Source organism: Bos indicus x Bos taurus, chromosome 9 (assembly GCF_003369695.1).
Source record: "Bos indicus x Bos taurus breed Angus x Brahman F1 hybrid chromosome 9, Bos_hybrid_MaternalHap_v2.0, whole genome shotgun sequence".
NCBI lineage: Eukaryota > Metazoa > Chordata > Mammalia > Artiodactyla > Bovidae > Bos > Bos indicus x Bos taurus.
The window spans coordinates 40,796,986-40,823,602 of NC_040084.1; the positions used below are offsets into that span (position 1 = coordinate 40,796,986).

General features: G+C 51.1%; 3 protein-coding genes across 10 annotated transcripts in view; 2 read left to right on the plus strand and 1 right to left on the minus strand.

Moving 5' to 3' along the window:
• Window positions 1-34: 34 nt before the first annotated feature.
• Window positions 35-11,441, plus strand: MICAL1 (microtubule associated monooxygenase, calponin and LIM domain containing 1). 3 transcript variants are annotated; one of them, XM_027551244.1, is made up of 26 exons: window positions 35-337; window positions 1,882-1,952; window positions 2,082-2,360; window positions 2,465-2,672; window positions 2,949-3,053; window positions 3,395-3,499; window positions 3,610-3,765; window positions 4,399-4,499; window positions 4,998-5,255; window positions 5,536-5,651; window positions 5,845-5,971; window positions 6,118-6,199; window positions 6,767-6,914; window positions 7,346-7,536; window positions 7,726-7,814; window positions 7,951-7,992; window positions 8,186-8,269; window positions 8,389-8,545; window positions 8,862-8,938; window positions 9,236-9,512; window positions 9,629-9,729; window positions 9,985-10,098; window positions 10,222-10,315; window positions 10,489-10,588; window positions 10,703-10,776; window positions 11,161-11,309. In XM_027551244.1, exons 3-26 carry the CDS (start codon window positions 2,103-2,105, stop codon window positions 11,307-11,309), a joined length of 3,213 nt encoding a protein of 1,070 aa, XP_027407045.1. In that variant the 5' UTR covers window positions 35-337; window positions 1,882-1,952; window positions 2,082-2,102. The 3 variants fall into 3 exon arrangements, with proteins under 3 accessions (XP_027407045.1, XP_027407046.1, XP_027407043.1); XM_027551242.1 differs by having other exon boundaries at window positions 52-337; window positions 2,055-2,360; window positions 11,161-11,441; XM_027551245.1 differs by lacking the exon at window positions 2,082-2,360 and having other exon boundaries at window positions 42-337; window positions 11,161-11,441.
• Window positions 11,442-11,575: 134 nt separating this feature from the next.
• On the minus strand, window positions 11,576-14,862 carry SMPD2 (sphingomyelin phosphodiesterase 2). Of its 2 annotated transcripts, XM_027551247.1 has the most exons (11): window positions 14,628-14,862; window positions 14,336-14,540; window positions 14,009-14,105; window positions 13,837-13,913; window positions 13,414-13,507; window positions 13,183-13,272; window positions 12,868-12,950; window positions 12,606-12,738; window positions 12,407-12,511; window positions 12,078-12,231; window positions 11,576-11,981 (listed from the first exon to the last, which is right to left on the minus strand). In XM_027551247.1, the coding sequence occupies exons 2-11, from the start codon at window positions 14,383-14,385 to the stop codon at window positions 11,593-11,595; spliced, it is 1,272 nt and encodes a 423-aa protein (XP_027407048.1). In that variant the 5' UTR covers window positions 14,386-14,540; window positions 14,628-14,862; the 3' UTR covers window positions 11,576-11,592. The 2 variants fall into 2 exon arrangements, with proteins under 2 accessions (XP_027407048.1, XP_027407047.1); XM_027551246.1 differs by lacking the exon at window positions 14,628-14,862 and having other exon boundaries at window positions 12,606-12,789; window positions 14,336-14,515.
• A 43-nt stretch (window positions 14,863-14,905) lies between these two features.
• The window catches only part of PPIL6 (peptidylprolyl isomerase like 6), a 37,713-nt gene continuing 26,001 nt past the window's right edge, over window positions 14,906-26,617 (plus strand). For 3 of the 5 annotated variants that reach the window (XM_027551248.1, XM_027551251.1, XM_027551252.1), the window contains exons 1-5: window positions 14,906-15,130; window positions 18,055-18,150; window positions 22,407-22,595; window positions 25,969-26,031; window positions 26,129-26,276. In XM_027551248.1, coding sequence (XP_027407049.1) covers window positions 15,008-15,130; window positions 18,055-18,150; window positions 22,407-22,595; window positions 25,969-26,031; window positions 26,129-26,276 — 619 coding nt within the window. In that variant the 5' untranslated portion in view covers window positions 14,906-15,007. The remainder of the gene's footprint in view (window positions 15,131-18,054; window positions 18,151-22,406; window positions 22,596-25,968; window positions 26,032-26,128; window positions 26,277-26,617) is intronic. The other 2 variants (XM_027551249.1, XM_027551250.1) reach the window with 2 other exon arrangements.

Here is a 26,617-nt window from a genome sequence, read left to right on the forward strand (position 1 = left end):
CGGCGCCACGCCCTCGGGCACCACCCTGCAGCCGTGGGCGGGCCCCTGGCTGCCCCCAGCCGGGGATCGCCGGCTAATGAGATGTTAATGAGGCTCCAATAAAGGCTCTGCCGGCTGAGCTTGCTTGGCCGAAGCCCACGCCCAGCTAGACTCGCCGGTCGGGCGCACAGGCCCGCAGCCCCTCAATCCCGGGTTTTGGTCCGCGCCTCCTCTGCCTCTTCCACCCCCCCTTCCTCCTCCGCCTCCACCCCCCTTCCTCTGTCCCCGCCTCCCAACCCGCCCGGACTGGGACTCCCGCCTGGCAGGAAGAGACCCCTGCGGGCTCCCAAGCCCCCGGGTAAGTTGTCCAGCTGCGCCAAATGTGCGCCCCCCGCCCCGCGGGGTCCCGGGGTGGGGGGGTAGGGACGCGCCTCCTGGGAACCGTGGCTCGAGGCCCTCGTGAATCCCGCCTGGCCCGTCAGGCGCCGTCTCTCTGCGCCTCCGTCCTGCCCAGCCCCTCCCAAACTTTACGGTCCAGAGTGTGAGTACTCCCAACCGCCCGCTGCCAGTGGTCCAGCTCCCTCCATCCTGGACCGCCCTACCGCTCGCACATTCTTTGTTTTGGTGTTTCCAGATTGGGTCGCTCCTCTCCCCACTTCGCTGAGGTCTTCCTCCTTTCCACCTTACAAGAGAGACCTTTGCTCTTACTGACATTCAGTCCGCCTCGTCCAGGTGACCTATGGCGGTGATTTTAATCTCCTGCCTGGGCCTGGCCTGCGGGGCTCCGGGCTGGGACCGGGAAGGCGACTGATGGGGTCAGGGGGATCAGCTCAAGGGTCTTCCCTGGTCTACGCCACCACCGTCCTTAACTCCCCCGTGGGAAACCACATCCCCGTACCCTCTGATTCCTCCTGGTCCCAAAGTGAGAAAGCTCTGCCACCCCTCAAGTTGCGTGGGTGCCCGAGCGAGGGAGAAGGGGACAAAGAGAAGCCTTGTCTGGAGAGATTCCTGGGAGAGCGAGCAGGGATGGGGCGGGGTGTCTATGGGAGCGAGAGAAGCTGGGCGGAGCGAATCCTGCTGCCCTGTCGCCCCCCAACTCCCCAACGGTCTTGTGGCCACTGGAGCAGCAGCAAGTCACAGGGGAAGTATTCTGACCACAGTGAGTCAGAAATAGGCCCAGTTAGTTGTTTGTCACCAGACAGATGCAACATCCTGGGGCTGTCTGTTAAGGTAGTTTGGTGGTGGGAAGTGGATCCTACGTGGTTAGAGAAGGGGCTTCCCTAGCGGCTCAGTTGGTAAAGAATCTGACTGCAATGCAGACCAGGGTTCGATCTCTGGGTCGGGAAGATCCCCTGGAGAAGGAAATGGCAAGCCACTCCAGAGTTCTTGCCTGGAGAATCCCATGGACAGAGGAACCTAGCGGGCTACAGTCCATGGAGTCCCAAGAATTGGACACGACTTAGCGACTAAACCACCACCACCACCTCCTCCTCCCCTTTAAGAGGCAATGGCAAGTGCTAAGGAGGAAAACTTTGCCCCTGGCATAAGACACACCACACCCAACAGCACACTGAGTCCGTTGAGGGCTGCCGGGCACAAGGAGGCATGGGGTGAGATGGGACAGTATGTGTGCCTGGCAGCTGGTGTTGCAGATATTAGATTTGTCCCTATCTGTACTGCAAGGAAAGCCCATTTCTCTGACACCCTGCTCTCTTCATGTCTGAGAAATTCCCCTGGCCTGCTTGCAGGGCCTCGCTTAAGGCCGGGTAAGAACTGCTGTCCCCCAGGGATTGGAGTAGGGCCTGGAGATTCCTGGCTGACAAGGCTGAGCTGGAGGCTCCCTAGCTTTCTGCAGGCCCACTGGGCTCAGGACTGCTGATTTTTCATTTCCAAACTTGGCAGATTTCACTTGAAGTTGAATGGATTGCGGCTGTCTGTGGAGCAGCTGACAGAGAGGAGAGGAGCCCATCTGGGTAGGACTTGGAGCTCCCTGGGGATACCACACTGCCTTCTTCTCCTCTTTTCCCTTCCTCCTTTCTCCAGCCTCTTGCAATCTCTTCCTTTCTTCTTTCCAGCAACCACTTGCCTCTGCCCCTCCCCAGGATCCCCTCCCAGGGGTCTCCATGGCCTCAACCATCTCCACCAACCCAGCGCATGCCCACTTTGAGAGCTTCTTGCAGGCCCAGCTGTGCCAGGATGTGTTGAGCAGCTTTCAAGGGCTATGCGGGGCCCTGGGGGTGGAGCCTGGTGGGGGGCTCTCCCAGTACCACAAGGTCAAGGCCCAGCTCAACTACTGGAATGCCAAGTCGCTGTGGGCCAAGCTGGACAAGAGAGCGAGCCAGCCGGTCTACCAGCAGGGCCGGGCCTGCACCGGCACTAAGGTGTGTCTCAGTGCCTGGGGTGGGGCTTGGAGAGTGGGCGGAGTCAGAGGAGCCCCCTCTCCCCCCGCCCCCCGCCATGCCTGTGCTGCCTTATGTGTTCGCAGTGCCTGGTGGTGGGTGCGGGACCTTGCGGTCTGCGGGCTGCTGTGGAGCTGGCGATGCTGGGGGCCCGAGTGGTGCTGGTGGAAAAGCGCACCAAGTTCTCTCGCCACAACGTGCTCCACCTCTGGCCCTTCACCATCCACGACCTTCGGGCACTCGGCGCCAAGAAGTTCTATGGGCGCTTCTGCACAGGCTCCCTGGACCACATCAGTGAGCACCGTGTGGTGGCCTGGAGGGGCGGATGAGCCTGGGCCTAGAGACAGGCCAGTAGGGTGGGGGTTGGGGGCTGCTGGGCCAGCCCAGGGCAGGGTGGTCAAGATTCACTGCAGTCAGATGGCTTTCAGGACTCAGGTCCCTCACCTGTAAAACAGGCACTTGGACTGAGTGAGCTCTAAGACTTTCTCCAGCCCAGACCAGGTACACACTGGTATTTGGGGAGGCTGTAGGATCCTGGGGTCCCTGTCGCTAATGTCCTCTCCCTTCCAGGCATCCGGCAACTGCAGCTCCTCTTGTTGAAAGTGGCATTACTGCTGGGGGTGGAAATCCACTGGGGCATCACTTTCACTGGCCTGCAGCCTCCTCCCAAAAAGGGTAGGTATTTTTCTGCTCTTGAGAACCCCCATGTACCAAGGATACCCTGGCCTTGCAAAAGAAAAAGGGTGGGGTTGGGAGTCAGCTGAGTCTCCCTTTCTCACAGCCTGGCCTTTTTCAAACCCTGCTGAGCCTCATTTTGGACTTTTGTAAAATGTGAAGTATTTCTTTCTTTACCTCCTTTCCATGGCTGTTGTGAAGGTGTCATTTGATAGACTGTGTCACTGCTTTGTAAACCACAAAACCCTTTAAATGTTTATTTATTTCATTGGATTGTCCTGGGAATATAGACACCCCTTCAGTTTTCTATATCTTTGTGCCACTCACATCTTCTGCTCCAGGGAGTGGTTGGCGTGCCCAGCTCCAGCCCAGCCCCCCAGCCCAACTGGCCAAGTATGAATTTGATGTCCTCATCTCTGCGGCTGGAGGTAAATTCGTCCCTGAAGGTGAGTGATCCCTTCCCTTGAAGAAGCCAGCATCTTGAGCTCCTCCTGGGCCTTTCTAGGCTGTTACGCCCCTCATCCCCCGGCCACTCCCCACCTGTCCCCACCTCTAGGCTTCACAGTGCGAGAAATGCGCGGCAAACTGGCAATTGGCATCACGGCTAACTTTGTGAACGGGCGCACCGTGGAAGAGACACAGGTGCCCGAGATCAGTGGTGTGGCCAGGATCTACAACCAGAGCTTCTTCCAGAGCCTGCTCAAAGCTACAGGTCAGGGCCCTTCCTCACAGGGTTTCCCTTCCGAGTGCCTGACTGTGGCCTAGCTCCCGACTCTCCCTCTTAGACCTGTCCACAGTCCAAAGAATCCCACACTTGTCCATCTTTGTGGTCCTGGCAGCAAAGAACCTGAGCCCTCAGGGAGTCAGCAGGCACAACCGCACTTGGCCATCCAGCATGACAAGTCTTAGAAATCTCTTGCCAAATGCATGGGCTTTTGCTTTGTGCTTCTGTACATAGGCTTTAATATAAAAGTGACATAAATTCAAAGTGTAAGTGGTACTTCCAGAAGGTGTTCTAGGTTTTCTTTGGCTTCATACTACCACGCCCTTTGGAGTGTACGCATCTCATTTGGAGAAGCCAGGCTGTCCTCTGTAAGCCTGTGACCGTGTGGTTCATGTCTCCCTGCTGCCACTCCACCCTGGTTTCTCTCTTTGCTCCTCCATCTGCTGGGCCTGAGATAGATGGTCCATGGTGCCACCAGAACTCATGGGTCCCTGTGTAGGAAGGACCCACTGCAGGCTAAGCTGTGATCCCAGCTCAGAGGTCAGGCATGTCTGGTGTATTTGGAGAAGTGACACATAACTAGAGGAGACACATCCCCTGCACCCTACCCTGACCCCACAGGCATCGATCTGGAGAATATCGTGTACTACAAAGATGACACCCACTACTTTGTGATGACAGCCAAGAAGCAGTGCCTGCTACGGCTGGGAGTGCTGCATAAGGTGGGGCCCAGGCCCAGGCATGGGGGGACTGAATGGTGGACCCTGGGAGGTAGGGTCCAGGCCTGGACATGGTCTCCCCCTGGGTGTGGAGGGAGTCCATCCTGTCTGCAGTGGCACTTTCTCCACCTCAGTAAGTTCTTCTCCTCTGAGACTTACATGGCCACTTGAATCCTATTCTGGGCTCAACACCATATACCAGTCACAGCACTGCACTCCATGAGGACTAAGCTCCACAAGGGGTTTTGTCTGTCTCTTCCTTGCTGATGATTCCCAGAGCTTAGAATGGTGCCTGCTATGTAGTAAGCACCCTGAAGGTATCTGCTGAATGAACTAGTTGAACACATGTAATGATGCTGGGCCTGGGAGGCAGGATGTTCACGTCTAGTCCCAGCTCAGCCTCCAACTGCTGTTTAATCTGGGGAAGCCCATTCCTGGGGCCTCAGGGATGTGTACCTGAGGGGATGGGACACTGATGGTTCTGATCTGTCGGCCACACAGGACTGGCCCGATACTGAACGGCTGCTGGGCAGCGCCAATGTGGTGCCCGAGGCTTTGCAGCGCTTTGCTCGGGCAGCTGCCGACTTCGCCACCCACGGCAAACTTGGGAAGCTGGAGTTTGCCCGGGACGCCCACGGGCGGCCGGACGTCTCTGCCTTTGACTTCACAAGTATGATGCGGGCAGAGAGCTCTGCTCGGGTGCAGGAGAGGCACGGCACCCGCCTGCTGCTGGGGCTGGTCGGGGACTGCCTGGTGGAGGTAAGGGCTCAGTGTTCCCTGCTTGGGGAGTGGCTCTCTGGGTTCTGTGTAAGGAGGCACGGGGATTCCCTGGTTGGGGGAAGAAGCAGCCTCATGGGAAGTGGGGGGGGGGAGGGTAATAAAATGTTTACTGTTGTAAAGAGGAGCTGAGGGTGGCCTGGTGGTGTCAGGGGGCCTCCAGCTCTGCCCCTGGGGGCATGTGGGCTCGGGCAACCCTGTTGGGGGTTGGGTCCTCCGTTGGGCCCTCACTGAGCTGTTTCTTGTCCTTCTGGCCCTGCAGCCCTTCTGGCCCCTGGGCACTGGAGTGGCCCGGGGCTTCCTGGCAGCCTTTGATGCCGCCTGGATGGTGAAGCGGTGGGCAGAGGGCGCTGGGCCCCTAGAGGTGTTGGCAGAGAGGTGAGGCCTGAGTTGGGGGGTGGGGCAGGGCAGGGCTGGATGTGGGACAAGACACGGGAATAGGTTCGGAGATGCTGGGGGAGTAGATAGGGGAGTGGATAAAGGAGAATAAGGCAAAAGCCCGGTGGTGGTTGAGGGGTGAGCGCTAATGGTGGCCTCCTGCTTGTGCCCGTCCCTCACCCTCATCCCCTAGAGAGAGCTTGTACCAGCTCCTGTCACAGACGTCCCCGGAGAACATGCACCGCAACGTGGCACAGTACGGGCTGGACCCCGCCACCCGCTACCCCAACCTGAACCTCCGGGCTGTGACCCCCAGTCAGGTCAGCACTCCACCCCAGCACAGTCCTTGCCTCCTGGTCCCCGCAGCCACTGTCCCTCTGGGTGAGCCCCACCCAGGCAGCCCTCCCCCATGGGCTGAGCGGGTGTGTGGTCAGCCCGCCTGGAGACCTGAAAGGGGCTGCCGTAGGTACGAGACCTATACGACATGGAGGCCAAGGAGCCTGTGCAGAGGATGAGTGACGAGACAGACTCCGGAAAGGCAGCCACTGGTGAGCAGTCCTCCTCCACGGGCACGTCTAAAACCTTGACCGAACAGTGATGCGTAGGCACCGACAGCAGTTGCAGCTGCTGGCAGCAGGGAGCAGGGTGCTGGAGCCCCGCTGGGTTGGGGGGTGGAGATTGGGGGCATCCTGGAGAGCACAGGGCAGCAGGCGCTTGGCAGCAGCCGTTTGGCAGCCTGTGCGGAGTATCTCAGCACTTTAACCACCACTGAAACACTGGATGGCAGCCGTGCTGCGCTGTTCTTGGCTGTCCTGCCCCTTCCCACCTGGCAGACCCCAAACCTGCCTCTCCTTTCAGCCTCTGGGCTTCCCTTGCCCCTCAGTTCATAGCCTGCTGGCCTCTCTGTGGCTAGCAGTGATTTCACTTTATTCCCCCAAAAGATTTTTTTTCAAATGAGAAAATGGGGATGAAGGAGGTACTGCTCACATTCTTAGGCTGGTGCTCAGTCGGGGTGGGTCCCTGCTTCTGGCTCCCATACAGACCCCACAGCCAGCAGCTGGGCTCTCTCTGCGGGCTGGGGTGCCCTGGGTACAAGTGCAACCTCCTCTTCCTAGGGGCAGTGGGCTCCCAGGAGGAGCTGCTGCGCTGGTGCCAGGAGCAGACGGCTGGATACCCAGGTGTCCATGTCACTGACCTGTCTTCCTCCTGGGCTGATGGGCTGGCTCTGTGTGCCCTGGTGCACCGGCTGCGGCCCGCCCTACTGTGAGTCAGGGATTGGGCTTGGGGGTCCCTGATAGACCCTCCCTCTCTTCCATGCCTCTCCACCGCCCCCTCCAGGCAGTGTGGAATGACAGGGGATCACCATGTAGGAGACAGGGGATCACCATGTAGGAGGTGGTACAGCCACTGCATCCCAGCACCATCACTTGCTAATAATCCTGCTCTAGTCGCTTCACCTCTGTAGAGATAGTACTCCTGCCCCTCTGCCCATGAGCATGCATTCAATAGGGAGAGCTTTGTGAGTGGTGGAGGCCCCCAAGGCCAGAAGCCGTTGTGATTGGCTGGGTGGTGGTGGGTGTGCAGCGGAGAATAAAAACCCTTCCTGCCCTTGCCTCCCTTTCCCGCTATCCCTCCCCTTTCTGTGGGCTCAAGTTCTGGGTCTCCCACTGACCCTTCTCCCTGCTGCCCCATAGGGAACCCTCCGAGCTCCAGGGAATGGGGGCTCTGGAAGCTACTTCTTGGGCGCTGAAGATGGCAGAGCATGAGCTGGGCATCACACCAGTGTTGTCCGCACAGGCGATGGTGGCAGGGAGTGACCCACTTGGCCTCATTGCCTACCTCAGCCACTTCCATAGTGCCTTCAAGAGCGTACCACACAACCCAGGTGAGCTGGAAGACAAGGGTGGGACGACAAGGGTGTGTGTGTGTGAGAGAGGGACAGACAGACAGAGCAAGCAAGAGAGCGCCCTCTAAGGGACATCCTGGGAGAGGTATCCTTTAGCCTTCTGGGCTGGCTCATAGCTCTCTTCTGGGGATATAGTATCGCCCCTGATCTCCACGACTCTCCTCACAGGCTCGGTCAGCCAAGGCTCCCCGGGCACTGCCAGCGCTGTACTATTCCTTGGCAAACTGCAGAGGACCCTGCAACGGACCCGAACTCAGGTAGAGAGTTTGGGTGGGGTTGGGCTGGGCAGTGGGGTTCTTGTGGGGGTCCCTGAGATGAAGAGGACGACATCCAGAGTTGGGGGAAAGAAGTGGGGGCTCAGAGCCCATGCTTAGAATGTAGGGCTTGTTGCAGGAAAATGGGGAGGATGCTGGTGGCAAGAAGCCTCGCCTGGAGGTAAGTGCACGCAGGGGCTGGACAGTCCCTTCCCTGAGGTGCTCTCCCACGTCCTGTCCCCCAGGTCTTGCTTGCTACCCAAGCTCCTGTACCCAACCCCCCATCCAGTCTCACCGCCTTTCCCTTCCAGTTCTTTCATCTGCACACATGACTCCCTAACTGACCCTGTCCCTCTACCTCTCGGCCTTTTCAGGTAAAGGCGGAGACCCCAAGTACTGAGGAGCCACCTGTCCCAAAGCCTGATGAACCAATGACACCACCATCCCAGCAGCAGGATGTGAGCACGGGGGCCCTGTCTGCAGGCAAAGACCTGGGAAGGGCAGGGAGGTGTGTTTCAGGGGAAGGGCCGACCTTGGCTTTGACTCCAGCTAACCTGGGACCTGGGGATCACTGCAGGCCAGTGCTGAGGATCTGTGTGCACTTTGTGGGCAACACCTCTATATCCTGGAACGCCTCTGTGCTGATGGCCGTTTCTTCCACCGGAGCTGCTTCCGCTGTCATATCTGTGAGGCCACATTATGGCCAGGTGGCTATAGGCAGCACCCAGGAGATGGTGAGTTGGCCTGGGAAGCATTCAGAGGGACTCTGCATTTGGCCCTACCAGGCAGGGTCAGGAGCTTGAAAGTGGAGAGGAACTGGGGTGCTGCGCATGAGGTAGAAAAACAAACTAAAGATTACGCTTTCTTCTCCTAAGCTCAGTCTTCTCTGTCCCCTCCAAAGCCCCAAATGTGGGGTTCTGAGAAACCAGGAGGCTGGTAGAAATTCACCAACAAATGCAGTCTTGTCACCCCCACCTTCCCTGATAGACTGAATATCTGATCCTTGGTCTGCCTACATCTGATGCCTCCTTCCCTCTCCCACCTTCTCAGGATATTTATACTGCCTCCAGCACCTGCCTCAGACAGGCCACGAAGAAGATAGCAGCGATAGAGGTCCTGAGAGTCAGGTAAAAGCTGTGGAAGTGTGTGGTGGGGGGGTGAGGAGGAGGAAAGGGCTCCCCGGCCCAGCAGAGTGAATGGGGGGAAACTGAATGTCCTCCACGAGAGTGTAAACTCCATGATGGCAGAGATCTTTGTCCTGTTTTACTTACTGACATATTTTCAAGTATCCACAACACTGCCTGACACTGTTCAGTAAATGGCACAAATGGATGAATGCCAGGTACCACATCTGTCTCAAGGGGCAGCCTCAGCCCATGCTGGGCAGGTCACTCACTGACCAGAACATCTGGTGGCTTTTCTAGGACCTTCCCATGTCGAGTGAGAATAACACGCCATCAGGCCCCGCAACTCCCGTGGACCTCCATCAAGGGACCAGTCCTGTCCCAAACCCCATCCAGCCCACCCGTCGATTGATCCGCCTCTCCAGCCCAGAACGCCAGCGTTTATCCTCCCTTCATCTCACCCCTGACCCGGAAATGGAGCCGCCACCCAAGCCCCCCCGAAGCTGCTCCACTTTGGCCCACCAAGCCCTGGAAGCAAGCTTCAAGGGCTGGGGAATGCCAGTCCAGAGCCCTCAAGGTAGCTGCTGGCTCGGGGTGGGGATGGCATGGGTGGTTTTTGGATTCTTGGACAGGTATGTGGGGCATGGGGAGGGAGGTCGTGGGGATTCCAGCCCATGTCCACGTCCTGCTCAGTTCTTGAGGCCATGGAAATGGGGGAAGAAGAGAGGTCCTCCTCCAGTGAAGAGGAAACAGAGGAAGAGGAAGATGTGCCTTTGGACTCAGACATGGAACATGTGAGTGGGAAGAACCTGGCCACCTATTCTGCCCAAGCCAGCACACATCCACTCAACACACGCCTCCCCTCACCCAGGAGAAACCCACAGCACCCAGCCTCTTCTGAGCCCAAATTACCTTCTCACGTGGTCTGACTCTTTCATGTCCCTAAGCCTCTACCTTTTCTATCAGACTTACCCCACTTCCAGTCTAGGGTCTTTCTGGTCCTTCTTAAATGGAGCTTCCCCAACCCCTATCCACTGACTCTGTCACAGTTTCTGAGGAACTTGGCTGAGAACTCAGGCACCATGAACAATTATCCAACGTGGCGTCGGACTCTGCTGCGCCGGGCCAAGGAGGAGGAGATGAAGCGGTTCTGCAAGGCTCAGGTGTGGCCTCAGGGTTCCGAGGTTCTGATGGGGTTAGAATCCTGAGACTGGGGATAAGAGCTCCCCTGGGACTCTGTTCTTGAGCGATCATGAGACTCCTGGGCCCCGTCTTGTACTCCTCAGGCCATCCAGCGGCGACTAAATGAGATCGAGGCTGCTCTAAGGGAGCTGGAGGCCAGGGGCACAGAGCTGGAGCTGGCTTTGAGGAGCCAAAGCAGTGAGTAAGGATAGGGGAGGGATAAAACTAGGAGACCTCTGCCTCCTGGCACTGTGTTCTGCCCCAGCAACCCCCAAACTGCTAGGTCTGGCTCACAGCAGGCTCTATTCCTCATGCCATGACTCCTATGATCCTGGCTGGAGGCCTGACTGGCCCCCTTTTTTCCTTATCAGGTTCCCCTGAAAAGCAAAAGGCATTATGGGTGGAACAGCTGCTACAGCTCGTCCAGAAGAAAAACAGCCTAGTGGCCGAGGAGGCTGAGCTCATGATCACGTAAGGGGTGTCAGGGTTGGGGAGTGGGGGACAGTGGCATTGAGTCAGGCAGGCCCCAGCCAGGGCTTTGCTCACCCTAGGCATCTAAGCCTTTTCTATTCCTGCCCTCCACAGAGTGCAGGAGCTGAACTTGGAGGAGAAACAGTGGCAGCTGGACCAAGAGCTGCGAACCTACATGAACCGGGAAGGTAAGCAGGATGTGGGGAGAGGCTGGTATTTGCACAAGCCTCGTGACTGCAGATACTGCCCAGCAACAGTCTTCCAATCTGAGTACCTCTGAGGCTGAAATGCCTCCTGAATTGCCTCTTGAACTGAAGGACACCAGAGGATGGGGCTCCAAGCGCCTACTCTGCACCTTCAGTCAGAGCTGCACAACTCAGCTTTTACACCAGATTTCCTTTAAGAATGATGTTGCAGCTAACAATGCTAGAAAACCATTAGTGTTGATAAGCCAATTTCACAGGGTGGGAAACAGCAGGGGTTATAGAAGTCACACAGGCTAGGATTAGGCTGTGCCTCTTGGGCCTCTCTGCCGCATCCTCTGTCCTCTAAGCTTCATCTCCTCCCTTCAGAAACCCTAAAGACAGCTGCCGATCGGCAGGCTGAGGACCAGGTCCTGAGGAAGCTACTGGATGTGGTGAACCAGCGAGATGCTCTCATCCGCCTCCAGGAGGAGCGCAGGCTCAGTGAGCTGGCCTCGGAGCCCGGGGTCCAGGGCTAGAAGAGGGCAGGCTGCCTGACTTATCTGCCAGGAAGACCGCCTTACCCCAGGACAGTGCTACCCTGTGTTCATCTGGGCTGCCTGGGAGAGTGCCTCAGTGTTTACAATAAAAAGTTTCTGACATAAACAGGACTTCTGGCTAGCTGCAGGTGTGAGGTGGGGACTGAGCAGGGAGGGCAGACGGGTGGGAGCCCAAAGGTCTACACTGTGACAATCACACTGACCCCTGGCCCCAGTCACTGCCTCTACAAGGAAAAAGGCCGAGCCACAAAAGTGTCAAGCTTTATTGTTCCTCAGCTCTCTCTCTCTCCTGCTGCCCTAGGAGCAGGGCTGGCTGAGACTCTGGGCCCAGATCCTGGGCCTCTCTTGCCCTTCCCAGCACATGCTGAAGCTCGGCCCGGGTCCTACACAAGCCCTTGGCCTCCTGCACGTGGAAGAGGTAGAAGGCACCTGCCCCCAGCACCAGTCCTACGCTGGGGGTCCAGAGCAGTAGAGCAGCTTCCCTGATCCATCCTCCGGCCGCCAGGGCACACAGCAACGCTAGGAGAAGAAGCCCTAGACCAACTGCATAGCCGGCCATGGTGGCCCACCAGTGAGCCTGGGCCATGCCCTGGTCCACTTCTGCCCAGGCCTCCCTTAGCACACTGGTCAACGGCGAGCTCTCTGCTGGTCCTACAAGGCAGGAGAGTGGGGAGGCAGAATAACAGTCAGAGTGGAGGGCGTACCTGTGGTGCGGAAGTGCCAAAGAAAAGGATGCGGATGACTCACCATGGGTAGGGCTGGGGTTGTGCTGCGGGGGGCTGTGTCTCACACACAGGGTAGCCATCAGGGCCTCATGATCAGAGAAGGGGGGGCCGCTGTAAGGGTCATGGCCTGTAGTAGTTTTGAAAGTCTTACAGAAGATGTATAGCCCAGACACTGCCTAGGAAAAGGGCCAAAGAGAAACTTCTATTTGGAAGTATGTTTCCAGAGAACCAGTTCCTGGCTATCCATTTTCCAGCTGCCAGTGACGTAAGACTAGACCAGCTGGACAAAGGATCAGCACAGCCTGGTGAGAGATGAAGAGACATGGTGGGTGCGGCGGGGAGAGGCCTGACCTTATAAAGTACATAGTCGATGCGGATGCCTAAGGGAAATGGCCCCAGCTCCTGGTGCTTGACATAGCAGTTCTTGGGTACCATTGTACAGCCTTCTTCAGAACCCTAGGTGAAGAGTGGGCTTGAGTGAGGATGCAGGGGAAGGAGGAGGGAAAGAGGCTGAGGGCGTAGGTGGGGAAATAATTAGACAGGTCCTCACCTTGAAGTCCCGGGTCTCCAGATAGGCATCATGCAGCCCGGTCCACTCTTTCAGCAGGCGGCAGCCCAGGTCCTTTGGGTGCAAGTTGAGGTCCCCACACAAGAGAACCACATCAGCCTTCTTGGATGTGTGGCTGGAGGAACCAAGATGGTGAGGCAGGAATTCTTCCCTCATCAGCTCTGCCCTAAAAGTGGGACCTTACAGCCACCACTCAATCCCTCGATCCCACCCTATTTCCCCTGTTAAGCCCAGGCTCACACACTGGATGAACTGGGCCAGTTCCCAAGCTTGGGCCACGCGATGTGCTAGGTAGGTGTCCTTCTGTCGATTGTACTCGGCATGGAGCTGCGAAAGATAGAGGAGACAGTAACAGGTGAGACTCAAGGTCCCAAGGGCAGATGTAAATCAAGTTTGTCATTTGGCATGGTGCTTGGTAAAATGTGTGAACTCTGCCTACTGACCTTAGGAATCCTGCCCCTACAACTCACCCCAAGGAGACTCCACCAAAGGTGTCCCCTCTCTCCCTCCCAGGACCAGGCTGCCTCTCCCAGCCCTAAGCACTGTGGGCTTCACTCACGTGGGTCACGTAGGCATTGAGCACCAATCCACTTAGATGGAGTACCAGCAGCCCCACAGCCTTCCCACAGAACCAGTCACAATGATGGATCTGCAGGCAGGAGTGGGACAGAACTCAGAGCACTGCAACCCTCTCTCTGCCCATCCCTTGCAGTCCTGGGAAGGTTACCTCCTTTACCATGTGTTAGTGGAGGTGGGGGAGGGTGGTGGATGAGTTCGAGATCAGGCTCACCATGTAGGGGTAGCCATTGAGGGTGAAGACATGCTGGGTGAATTCCTGGATTGGGTGTTTGGAGAAGACACAGAGACCACTGCCAATGATGCCACTGAAAGCCAAATCCTGGTTAGCGGTCACAAAAGCAGGGAGAGAAATACCCAGCCCCTTCCCCCAGCTCTTATCAGCTTTTTTTTCTCTTTTTGCAGCTGATGGAAGCTCACAAAGTGTTAGTTGTTTGTGTGGGGTGATAGGATGGCCTGAGAGTAAGTCTGATGAGCTGCAGAGCTAGATTTTCCTCATTCCACCTTCTGCTTCCACACCCAGAGGAGAGGATGCTGGGGAAGAGGAAGCAGGGTGCAGGCAGCATAGGGAGGAGGGGCTGGCAGGCCAAGCACCTCAAGGTCTGAAACTAGGCTTCCAGGCCAGTTGGCTGCTCACCTCCTGAAGTAGTGTGCAGCTGGGTAGGTGGGCAACAGCTTCTGTCTCAAGTACTGGAAGTCCTGTTCACTCCACACCTGGGGGAAGGGGTTAAAGATACCTTCCCGGCCCTTCCCCCTGGGAGAGCGCCCCCACTGCCGCTGCCCCCCTGCAGCCTGGTTCCGCACCCCACCTCCTCCAGTAGAGCTAGGTCGAAGCTCTCCATGTTTAGAAAGTCTCCCAGGCGCTTCACGCGGTCGGCGCGATGCTTGCTCAGGTAGGGAATGCCCCTGAGGACGAGAAGCGCAGGGGGGAGGTGACGGCTGCGGGCGCTCGGCGCTCCGGGGCAGTACCGGAGTTGGGGCCAGGGGCCGGCTGTGGAGGTGCGGGTTGCCCCCCGCACCCCGAAGCTGTAGGGCAGGGGAGCGCCGTGGCCCGGATGTGAGGAAGGCCTCCTTCCTCTGGCAGTGCGGGTGCGGGCGGGACGCGGCCCCAGACCCGCGTGAGGGGGCGCACTCACCAGCAGTTGAGGTTAAAGACCCTCAGTCGCAGGGTGAAGTTGGGCTTCATGGCGGGGACGCTGGGCGGCGCGGGACGGTTCGGCCTCCAGAGCGACGGCCGCGGCGGGGGACACGGGCGGGCGGCGGTCCTCCCGGGGCACTGCGTACAGGTGGCCGCCCGGCTCCCGCGCTCCCCGGAAGGCCGCGGCGCCCAAGTGCACGCGCCTGGGGGCAGATTCTCGCGTTACCCAGGCAACCGGCCGGCGGGGCCCCAACCTGGCGGCGCGCCAACCCGGAAAGTCTGGCGCTGACCCGAGGCAACAGCCGCGCTGGAGGACCCTGGGCGATCCCAGAGGGATCCCAGAGGCGGGGGCGGTTGGGGGCTCCCCGGGTGGGGGCTCCCAGAGGAGGTTCTGGGCAGCGGCGAACCGGACTGAGGCACTCGGGACGTGGACTCCGCGTTCCTTTTCTCTGAAGCTCGTCCCTGGTGGCGACTGCCTATGGGTCCTCTCCAGCCTCTCCGCCGGTTCGACAGCAACAGGCGCAAAGTTGAGGAAAGGCCGGGCCTTCGCCGACCGCCCCGCCCGTCGCCCCGCCCCCCTTTCCCCCCGCGAGCAGCGGGGGCGGGGCCGCGCCGTGGTTGCCCTGGCGACGCGCAGTGTTTGTGACCCCAGGAGTCCCCGCGCGCAGGCATGGCGAGCCAGCAGCACTCGGTTCCGTGCATCTCGCGGTCGCCACCCGAGCAGCCGCTTCAGGTGAAGGTGGTGGGGCTTTTCAAGAGTTCCAGCTTTCAGATCGCTAAGAGCGCCGCTGAGGTAACTGCGAAGAAACCGCAAGTGCGACCCGCTTCCTGGTCTTGCACCACCTGGTGGCGGGAGTCGAGGTTCAGGGAAGGGTTGTCCCGACTGGGGTTGGCTGTGTCAGAATGGATCGAAGCGTGCAGGTGACAAGTGCCGGTCTGGGCGGGAGTTCCACTTCGAGAAGGGCTGCCTTTAAGGGGAGATTCGAGTGAAGGAATCGTTCAGAACCTTGCTGGGAATGGAAGGTGATTCCTATCTATACATTAACACACATTTTATTCCACATTAATTTTTCACTGAAATGATAGCTTTTGAAACTCCGTGGAAAAAAATATTACCATATAACTTCATAAAATACTTAACAAGCAACATTATCATTAACTGAATGTCATTGAAAACACAGTTGATTAGATCTACTAGAAATTTATACTAAATTAAAGATATTCTAATCTAAAAAAATATTACCATTAACTAGCTGAATTTTTACAAACTCCTTCCCCAAATGATTTTTGAAAGCTGTTCATTCGGGGGGAGTTGTTTTTTGTTTTTTTCCTTAAATTTTCTATAGCAGTCACTACATCCCAGTCGAATTATTGCTTAAGGGATTTCTTAACAAATGACCCCCAAGTGCTCTGGAGAATCCAGACATTTCTTTGTAAACAGGCAGAACATTGTAAAATGAAAAACACTTTAAGGAACTGAAAGAATTTGGCCAGGTCTGCAATGCTGCAACACTCCGATAACCCAAACACAGGAGAAATGTAGAAGTTTGTGAAATGTTGAAATGTAAAATTCAGCATGTCTTTGGGGTTTGCTCCACATATGCTGTTATAAGATTAGGCCAAGCTTCCCTCCTTCAAAACTACACTTAGACTACAGGACAAAGCCTTATTAAAGTTTGTATCTCCCAAAGTACCCAGCTGGATCAGTTGACACAAAATGTTCCCAAATAGAAGAAATCTTAAGAAATTCCTAACTTGTTGCCTGCTCCAAGTCCACAGAGTTACAGTTTTGAGTTTATATCAAATCAGGAAATAGTGACTAATTTGTGAAATAGGTGAAGTCTCAAGATGAAGAGAACAAGTGATAAGAAGTCTGTGAAAACAGTCTGTGTTAGCTGGGCTGATGGGATCAGCAAAGTTATACGGCCCACAACTGTATTTAATGAGTTGGAGGGACTTTTTTCTCTTGCTTTTTCTTAGCTCCTTATTGAAGGAGCATGTTTTCTTCATACTGTAGAGAAGACGTTGGCAGAGATTTTTCTGTAAAGTCCATACATAAAATTGTTAGGCCTTTGGAGCCACAGGCTGTCAGTCATGACTACTCAACTCTGTCCTTGTGCAAAAGCAGCCATAGAAAGTTTGTAAATGAATGGTGATTTTACAATAAGATTTTTATTCTGGACCGTGAAATTAGACTTGTATATAATTTCACATGACATGAAATGATTCTTCTTGTGATTCTTTTTTAACTGTTTAAAAATCTAAAAATTATTCTTAGTTCTCAGGTCTCAGAAAAACAGGCAGTGGTCCAGATTTTGCCTCCTGTTCAGCTTGCCCATCCCTGTCAGAGAGAACACTAAGTCAAGAAAACAATGTCTTTATTTTATTAATAATGTTGGTTTTCACTTTCTTAAGCTTTTGCTTACTGTAATATATATATATTGAAATATATATATATTTCAATGAAAATATATCAATGTAAATTCAGTTAGTTCTGTGTTAATAAAGGATCCTTGAATATGTTTCCAACATGATCACTTGCAGGCAATCTCCGATACCTAATTAACTGAAATATTTAGATTTATAAAGTGTAGCATTACATAATATAGTCCATTCTGGAACAAATTATGAAGAAAGTATGATTAAGTATGCTTAATTTGAAAACTCTTGGGCTTATTAGTTATACCAGGTGGTCCCTCAGTGAGAAACAGCAGTCATCTTGTATGACTGCCTCAGAGCCCAGACACTAGATTTGAGGGAAAAGGACACATCAGCTGTTGGTTGGGCACAGTGGTCTAGGAAGGCAATGGCCAGATTGCTGTTGCCCTCTTCTGCTACCCCTGGTCCCAAGGCAGGGTACGCTCATGTCCTGGCTTTCTCCCCCTTGGACTATCCGCCCTTGAGGAAGTGTGCTAAGCCAGTGTCCCCTTAGACCATGACAGAAGCAGCCAGCTGACACTTTTCCCTGTTGGTTCATTTACTCCTCAGACCTGCTCAGAAGAGTGCTACCTCAACTGCCTTCTCTTGCTTTAGAAGAAGACAAACTATAGCATTAAAAGGAGCATTAACATTAAAAAAAACTTTTTTTTTAAACAGGTATTGTTAACCAGAAAGAATTTTCTCTGATACATACAGACAAAACAAAATACATTAAGTCAATACATGCTCAATATCTAGACCAAAACATATTTAATATTTACTTCTCTTTTCCCCAGGGGCTATAACCACAACCATATCTTTTGGTTATTCTCCATGTCAGTGAATTAAAGTAATAAATTTTTTTTTTTTAGTTAAAAGTAATCATGGCTCCACTAAGATGTAGTAAGAGTTAATTTAGGGAAAAACTGGTCCTAAAAGAACATGGCCGATCACAAAACTGTTGGCATAAACTCATTTGTTCACTTGTTTATGCAGTTGCTATGTGTGGATGGTCTACTATGTACCAAATATTGAGGCCAGTGGGAAACTAAGACGTAGTCTTTGCCCTCGAGGGGCTTATTCTCTTCAGATGACAGACAAATAAGTGTGGCCTGGGGAGGGACTCAATAGAGGTAAGCATAGGGCCCTCTGGGAGCTGGCAGGGGGCATCTAAGCCAGACTTTGTGACTTGGGTGTACACCATGTAAAACTTCCTGAAGACTCCATAAAAATCAGGGGGAGTGATTTCTACTTTAAAAGAGAATGTACTCTAAAATAATATTCTGTTTTGAAACCTAGAGTCTGAAGAGTAATTATCCATCCAATTTTGAAGATCCAATAATAATTCCTGTTCAAGAATTTGCATGGCATCAATATCTACAAGAGAAAAAAAGGGTAAAGGATATTTGGGGTATGGGAAATGAGCAAAGTTTTGCCTGAATTATTTACCTATGCATTGCTTTGGAAAAACGAAAGCAGTGATTTTCATACAAATAGATTTTATTTCTCTAAATTATGCACTTTTCCTAAATTATTTCAGTCATTTTACCAAGCTGATATTAAGAAAAAGTAAAACACTTCCAGGATTTTCTTTTGGAAGGCAAGCAATAAAGGTAAGTTTGACACTGTCAATGCTGCTATTTACTCTTGCTGATGACTACCCCTCTTTCCCTGCATATCACTTAGTCCTACTTCCTGTGACACCCTGGCACTCAGGTTACTATGGCTTGGCACTCTTTTAGGCCCGAATTCTGGAAGGTTTCAGTGGTGTCCAGCACAGAAACAGCAGGAGAGCATGTGGGGTTCCAGGGGAGCTCTGAGGGCAGGCATCAGCTTCCCACAGGATAACCATGTCCAAATGGGAGCTGCCTTCTCTGCACTGTTCCTGATAACAGTACCCCTTGAGGACCCCAGGTCCTAAGGCTGGCAGAGATTATCCAGAGATGGCAGATTGGTTTCCTCTTGAATGCCAACCCTAATTAACTGGTAGTGCTGCCTGGAACGTGCGATATGAAGGATTCTAAGGTGGCATCCTGGCTCTGTTACAGCTCGTGTTTGGGGGCAGACTGGAACGGATACATCTCCTGGCCCAGTCCTGTAGAGAGCCCCAGTCCTGGTTTCCCTGCCCCACCCCATCTCTCACTGGCTGATGAGATCGAATTTCTCCTGATCAGAGCAGTTTTGATTGTCCTGTGTTTGACTGCACGAGGATGTCCTATGATTGTCATGCAGACTGTGCTGCTTTACCAGATCACTGTCTCCCCAGTCACATGAATAGTGCAAGATAAAGTTAAGAATACCATTTAAGTCTCATACCATTTTCACAGCCACAGTACATTTTCATTGGAATTCAAATAGAAATATAACAAACACTTAGCCTATGGTGCTTATTATATGCCAGGCTCTATTCTAATGACTTCTATAAATATTAACTCTAATCATTACAACAGCTATGGTGACCAATGGTCCTGGTTTGCCTGGATTGGAGGGGTTTCCTGGGATGCACAAATTTCATTGCTAAAGCTGGGATTGTTGTTGTTATTCAGTTGTTAAGGCATGTCTGACTCTGTGAACCCCCTGGACTATAGCCTGCCAGGCTTCCCTCCCCTTCACTATCTCCTAGAGTTCATTTGGTCCATTGAGCTGGTGATGCCATCCAACCATCTCATCCTCTGTTGTCCCCTTCTCCTTTCTGCCCTCAATGTTTCCCAGAATCAGGGTCTTTTCCAATGAGTTGGCTCTCTGCATCAGGTGGTCAAAGTTTTGGGGCTTCAGCTTCAGTATCAGTCCTTCCAATGAATATACAGGGTTGATTTAAGCTGGGATGGTCTGAGGCAAACCCAGATAGTTGGGCACTCTAATGTAAAACAATGGTTTTCTTAATTTTTATCATCAAACTTCCTAAAATGCCTATCATACCATTTTCTCCACCTACAAGAGAGCCATGATTTCATGCTTCGAGGTTTGCACCCACTCTCTCCCATATTCCCACCATACTGGGAAGACTGGCGTGGGTTCCCTTCTGCAGTTTCTGACCCGTCAGTCTGGGTTGCTGATGTTGAGATGTTTTGTGTTCTCTTCTGCTTTTCCCATGGGGGCTGAATGAGGCTTCCTAGGTCATTACTGCTGCTTCTTCCCACATACCCTTTAACTCCTGTCTTTCTTTTCTCCACCTCCACCCGACCCTCATCTCCTGGATACTTGCCACCTTAACCTCTTCTTCCTCTTCAGTCTTTTGTTCTCCTACGAAAGCACTGTCATGGGACTTCCCTGGAGGTCCAGTGGCTAAGACTTTGAACTGCCAGTGCAGGGGTCCTGGGTTTGATTCCTGATCAGGGAACTAGATCCCCACGTGCTGCAACTAAGAGTTTGCATGCCACAACTAAAGATGCTGCATGCCACAACTAAAAGGTCCCGTGTGCTGCAACTGAGATGCAGCACAGCCAAACACATAAATAGTTTTTTAAAAAGAGCACTGTCTTACGTTATACGTAGTGCTTCTTAGCACATATGAGGCTAGTCTGAGGTGGCCTTATGCTTCAGCAGAATGTAACGCCAACTCTGAGGGATGGCTTCTGAACCTTCAGGAAGGCCTTTCCCCCACCTCAAAAAAGGGAGCATCATACATCTTAGTGCTGGAAAGCCCTGGAAACCATCGGGTCCAGCCCGCTATCTTGAGGCAGGTGGTGAGGGCTCCTTACATGTAGAAGACATGCGGACAAAGCATGTAATAACCTTCAACTTCCCAATAAAGTCTATCTGTTCCTGCATTTCTCCTACCAGGCTAACTGAAATATCCACAGTTAACACTTTACCTCTCTTTTTTCACACAAGTTTTGTGTCCTGTAAAATGTGAGACCCCTGATAAATGTAAACATTCCAGGGAGTACTGACCCAGGGGCTATCTTAGTGACTGACAGTTCAGCATGAACAAGCGAGGAACTGGAAGTGAGCTCCTCCTGAGACAGGAGCCAGGAATGGAGCATGTGGGCAGCTAAAGGCACACCATTCCCCAAACTGGCATTTCTTCAAGTGCAGTCTCCAGACCAGCAGCAACAGCATCTCGTGTTAAGTTCAATTCAGTCACTCAGTCGCGTCTGACTCTTTGTGACCCCATGAATCATGGCACGCCAGGCATCCCTGTCCATGACCAACTCCCAGAGACCGCCCAAACCCATGTCCATTGAGTTGATGATGCCATCCAACCATCTCATCCTCTGTCATCCCCTTCTCCTCCTGCCCTCAATCTTTCCCAGCATCAGGGTCTTTTCAAATGAGTCAGCTCTTCGCATCAGGTGGCCAAAGTATTGGAGTTTCAGCTTCAACATCAGTCCTTCCAATGAACACCCAGGACTGACTCCTTTAGGATGGACTGGTTGGATCTCCTTGCAATCCAAGGGACTCTCAAGAGTCCTCCAACACCACAGTTCAAAAGCATCAATTCTTTGGCTCTCAGCTTTCTTTATGGTCCAACTCTCACATCCATACATGACCATTGGAAAAACCATAGCCTGACAGAATGTGGTCCACTGGAGAAGGGAAGGCCAAACTATTACCAGTATTCTTGCCTTGAGAACCCCATGAACAGTATGAAAAGGCAAAAAGATAGGACACTGAAAGATGAACTCCCCATCCCCAGGTCGGTAGGTGCCCAATATATGCTACTGGTGATCAGTGGAGAAATAACTCCAGAAAGAATGAAGGGATGGAGCCAAAGCAAAAACAACACCCAGTTGTGGATGGGACTGGTGATAGAAGCAAGGTTTGATGCTGTAAAGAGCAATATTGCATAGGAATGTTAGGTCCATGAATCAAGGCAAACTGGAAGCATCTCATGAGATGCTAGTTAAAAAAAAAAAAAAATGCAGTCTCAGTCCCCATCCCAGAATCAGAAACTTGGGGTGGGGCTCAGGAATCTATGATTCTGACTGCCCACTAAAACTGGAGAACAGCTGTCCCAGATGATGCATGGTTTTGCCAGGACTGGCACTGGGTACTAATAAACCAGATCTCCTCCGAGGTGACATTACTCAGCGGCCACACACTGAGGTTTAGCACACTGGCCGTCACTGTTGTGTGGATGAAAACACTTACACACTTAATTTTGAAGGGTTTAGGACTTAAAAGTGTTAAAGAAGGTGAGTTCCCTTCCTCATGGCCCTCGTGTGTCCCAGAAACCCTGCTGGCCCTCAGGAGGCATTTCCTCACCTGCTCTGACTTCCCTCCATCAAAAAGCACTCTTTTCCATCCTTGGCATTGAAAACCAGGTCTTATTTAGGACCCCTAACCAAGTATGCGTACAGTAAAATGTGCTCTAGAAATGAAGCTAGAGGACTGCATTTTTGTTTTTATATTCATATATAACAAGTATGCTGTGCACACTGACTTTTATTACCAGATTACCATCTATTTTCTAAGATTGTACCATTTTAAGGATTACTTTTAGGTTATTGATTTCAGCACCTTCAGAATTTTGAAATGTTCTTAAATTCCCTTTGAGAGCAAAATTCTGAAAGATGGCAAAAATTACATTTTTTTAAAGGTTCAGTCCTGGGATTGATCAAAGCTCTGGCTTGTGGGTTTAGCAAGGTTCACTCCCCATCCCCATGCCCCATTAATTTTTTTTGGGGGGGGGCCCTTTTCCTTTACAGGAACTTAAGAATGAAGTCTGGGAATATTCTTCCTATGTGATGTGTTTTATTAATGATAAGCTCCTGGGTGATGCACTTGATCTACAGAAATGGGCCCACAAAGTGTGGGATATAGTTGATTTTAAGCCTCCTGCACTTTACGAAGCACTTACTGTGGATTATTCTGCCAAATTCTTAAGAGACACCAAGGCAAGTTACACTAATTTTTTTTAAAAAGGAAAATAGTGAAATCTTTGAGCATTTATATTAAGCACTAATTACTGATAAACCTAGAAAAGGGAATATAAAAGAGTAGAGGACTAGGTTAAGTTCTCAATGAACTTGTGATCTCTAGTTGCAAAGAACTGATGGGGTTTGGCTTGGTGGTGTGTAAAGCCAGCCTATCTCACAGCAGGTAGATGGCACAGGCAGAAGAGCATCCCTATTCAAACATTTTGACTCTCCACGAGAAGCTTATGTGCGTTAATTCGCATCTATTTAAAAATATTAAGACCTCCTCCCTCAGACAAAGTCGAACCTATCCTTTACTCACTTTGAGCATGAAATATTTTGATTAGTATGTTGTAACGCCTAAGTGAGAGCTCCTGCATGGAGAGACTGGCAAGTCTGAGAAGAAAGGTGACGCATAGGCGGCAGGAGGAGCAGTCGAGTGATGGCCCTGGGGTTTCCGATGGTAGACGACAGTCATGAAGCTTGAGGTCCAGAGAGCAAGAGACAGACATCAGGGTGGAATGGGCAACCGCCGTGAGGCTGGTAAATGGATGCAGTTTTGCTCAGGAACCTTGTTGCAGCAACAGCTACCACATGCTGAAAATCATGGCATGCCCATGGTGGCCTGTGCCTACCTAAAGCTAGGATCTGAGCCATGCAATGGCAAAGACCTTGGCTCTTGTTCACCCTTATTCAGCCACTGCCTTGAACAGAACTTGAAACATAGGAGGTGCTCAGTGAATATTTTGTTGAATAAACAGTATACTTGCAAAATGCTCTAAACTCTAAGGCGTGGAGAGGAATTTAACATTCATAGCAGTTCATTCCCAAAGGGTCAAGAGTCTCAAAGTACATGGTGTGCTCTGGGGACGGCAGAGGACAGTAAGGAGGCCTGAATGAGCAGGAAGGAGGCTGGGAAAATGAGAGCATCAGTCGGGATTCTTGGTGCCAACAGTACCAAGCTGTTCTGATTAACTTAAGGAGAAAAAGTATGTACTGAGGGATGTTGGTAAATCCACAACTGACAAAAAAAGTTGGAGACCAGCTTTGGAAAGCAGGCAGGAACCAAGGGAGACCTGGCAGCAGGAAAACATGGCCAGAGTCACGCCCCAGGCAAGTGCAGCCAGGGTGCTGCCATGGGTGCCTACTGGCCCTTGAGTCTCCCTGCCGCCTTCACTGAGCATAACTTCTCTGTTCTCCTTGGGTCTCTGTGGCTCCCCAGAGGCCGAAGGCCCCAGGCAGAAGCACCTGACCAGTCAAGCCCAGGTTATGTGCCTACACCCTGGCTCTCAAATGGTGGGGAAAGAAAGAATGTTCTGCAGAGGCTGGTGCAGGAGTTTCCCAAATAGGAAAGCTGCTTTCTTTTCCTATTTTTTTGTTTTATAAAAACAAAAAACAGAAAACCCCCCAAACCAGATCCACTAAGCAAAGGTTGAACTTACTGTCCACTCTAACCAGGGAGTTAGATTTTATCTAGAAGAAAGCAGGCCAACAGAACTTTTCATCAGAAGTATGACATAACCTTCTTTGGTGTTTTAGAAAAAAGTTTAGGGCTGAGGCCACAGAGCAGGAAAACATGGAGTAGGGAAAGCTTGATGGCAGGGTGGCCATTTGGAAAGCTGCTGGAGTAGTGCAGGCTAGAAATAATGGCAGCCTGAATTAATTAGTGACTGAGGAAAGAGGACCCAGATTCTAGAGAAAACCCTTGGATTTTTTGCCCAGAGGCTAGATTTTTCATGCTGAGTTAAACCCAGGGAGACTTGTTTACTTCTGGTTTGAAATGATAGAGTAGATAATTAGGTTTGGCTGATAGGTGACATTACCTTGTGTTACAAGTCACTTGTTCTGTTTTCATTAGGATTTCTAAAATTATCTACTCTTGACAACCACATAAAGATAATATATTGATGCCCAGGGAAATTTAATAATGCCTGAATGGATTCACACATTTTAGAAGTCAATCATAACTTCCAATATGTCCTCTTTTTCCTCCTAAACCTGTGAAGTTTACGATATTATGCCTCTTAAAGTTATAATATTCTTTTATGATTAAGAACTTGTAATATAGAAGCAGAGAGGCACAAACATAATCATAATTATTAATAGCATGGATATAAATACTTCATTCCTGGATACCAGGTATTATAATACTATCTTAGTCTTTAATTTAAAAAAGAGCTTGCTGCTGCTGCTGCTAAGTTCCTGCAGTTGTGTCCGATTCTGTGCGACCCCATAGATGGCAGCCCACCAGGCTCCCCCGTCCCTGGGATTCTCCAGGCAAGAACACTGGAGTGGGTTGCCATTTACTTCTCCAATGCATGAAAGTGAAAAGTGAAAGTGAAGTTGCTCAGTCGTGTCCACCTCTTCGAAACCCCATGGACTGCAGCCCACCAGGCTCCTCTGCCCATGGGATTTTCCAGACAAGAGTACTGGAGTGGGTTGCCATTGCTTTCTCCGAAAAAAAAAGAGCTTAGAGCAACATAAAATAATGATAGTGATACATTTAAAAGTGATTTCATTTATGCCTCCTAGATTCTTAATAAGGCAGGACAAATTATGTACTTGTTAAATCAGGTAGCATTTTTATGTAGGAGAATGGTGCCTAAGAGTTGCAGTGTATTCTATTAGATGTGGTTTGCTACCAAAATGAATGCCACTGTGATGGAGAACAGTGTTTTCATTTTGGGTGCCTCTTTGTAGGGCTAGACAAGGGCTCACAAATGTTAGCTGCCTCTACCAGAAAGGATGTCAATTGAAAATAAGAGCTTGGGGCGTCTGGGAGTATGAGGTCATAAAAGAGAGAACTAAAAGGTACAGCGTCCTCTCTTCCCTATCTCTTGCATAGTACCTATGCATACAGTGGTCTTATTTTTCCACTCAGAGAGACTGTGGCCTGGCTCTGCTTAGCTAATCTGTGCAGTCTTTCAAAATCCAGAACACACAGTAACCAAATCTATGGGCTCATGTGGATCTTTTTCCAGAATTACTCAGGAAAGAAAAGGCTTCCCAGTCTGCTCTTTTTCCCAAAGGGACTGATCAGTGTCCCTTTCCACACCCAGTCTGTGATGTGGTTGCTATCTAGGCCATGTGTTCTCAGTCTTGTGTGATAGGTTAATGTGACTTACTACTGAAAGCTTTTAAAAAGCATGTTACTTAAGTTATAAAATTGTAGTATAATAAAATGAAACAAACTTTTTAAAGTCATCCATTTAATTTTGCTGTTACATCATCTATGTTAATGCTGTCAGTCATCTTAACACAGAAAACATTATGATGTTATATTTTTGGTCACTTCTAAAACTTTCTTCCAAAACATTGACCTGCATTGCCTTCTTCTCTTTAATTTTAATAGCATAATTTTGTGTTCTTGGACATTTCTATTGATCTTTATCCAATTGGAAGATTGATTTTTGAGGTAAGAGGATTTTGGTGGTTGTTTTTTAATAAGTTGGGGAGAGTGAGACTCTCTATCAGAATGTTTAATCTTTGAAAACTTTTATCTTTATTTTTAGCTATATTCTGATACATGTCCCAAAACATGTAAAAATTTTCAGATCTTGTGCACAGGAAAAGCAGGGTTTTCTCAAAGTGGCATCAAGCTACATTACACAGGTTCCATTTTCCATCGAGTGGTAAGGAATGGCTGGGTACAAGGAGGAGGTGAGTTTTTTTAAACTATTTAAGTTGAAACCTTAAATACAACTTAGTTGCAACATCAAATCCGAATATCCAAACTTCTGTTTATCTGCCTCTTTGAAATTCATATAGAATTAGAATATATTTAACATTATATGTTATATAGATATATTTAAAGGATGGTCAAATGATGAATTGATATTCATACTCTTTTTAAAAATTCCATCATTATTAAAATAAATCTAAAGTGTGTTACTAGGAATATTCCAGATTAAAAAGTGGTATAAGAAAGTAGGATGGGTAACATTTTTTTAACCAAAAGATAATTTTAAATGCTCACCTAAAAATAAAGTATATAGAAAATA

Excerpts from the sequence above, each read along its gene's own strand:
- MICAL1 (XM_027551244.1), top strand. The coding sequence starts at position 2,103 with ATGGCCTCAACCATCTCCACCAACCCAGCGCATGCCCACTTTGAGAGC. Across the intron at positions 6,915-7,345 it reads CGGCTGCGGCCCGCCCTACT|GGAACCCTCCGAGCTCCAGG; the intron begins GTGAGTCAGGGA and ends GCTGCCCCATAG. Across the intron at positions 8,270-8,388 it reads CACCATCCCAGCAGCAGGAT|GCCAGTGCTGAGGATCTGTG; the intron begins GTGAGCACGGGG and ends GGATCACTGCAG.
- SMPD2 (XM_027551246.1), bottom strand. The coding sequence starts at position 14,385 with ATGAAGCCCAACTTCACCCTGCGACTGAGGGTCTTTAACCTCAACTGC. Across the intron at positions 12,951-13,182 it reads TCAATGCCTACGTGACCCAC|CTCCATGCCGAGTACAATCG; the intron begins GTGAGTGAAGCC and ends TATCTTTCGCAG. Across the intron at positions 12,790-12,867 it reads GAACTGGCCCAGTTCATCCA|GGCAGAGCTGATGAGGGAAG; the intron begins GTGTGTGAGCCT and ends TCCCACTTTTAG.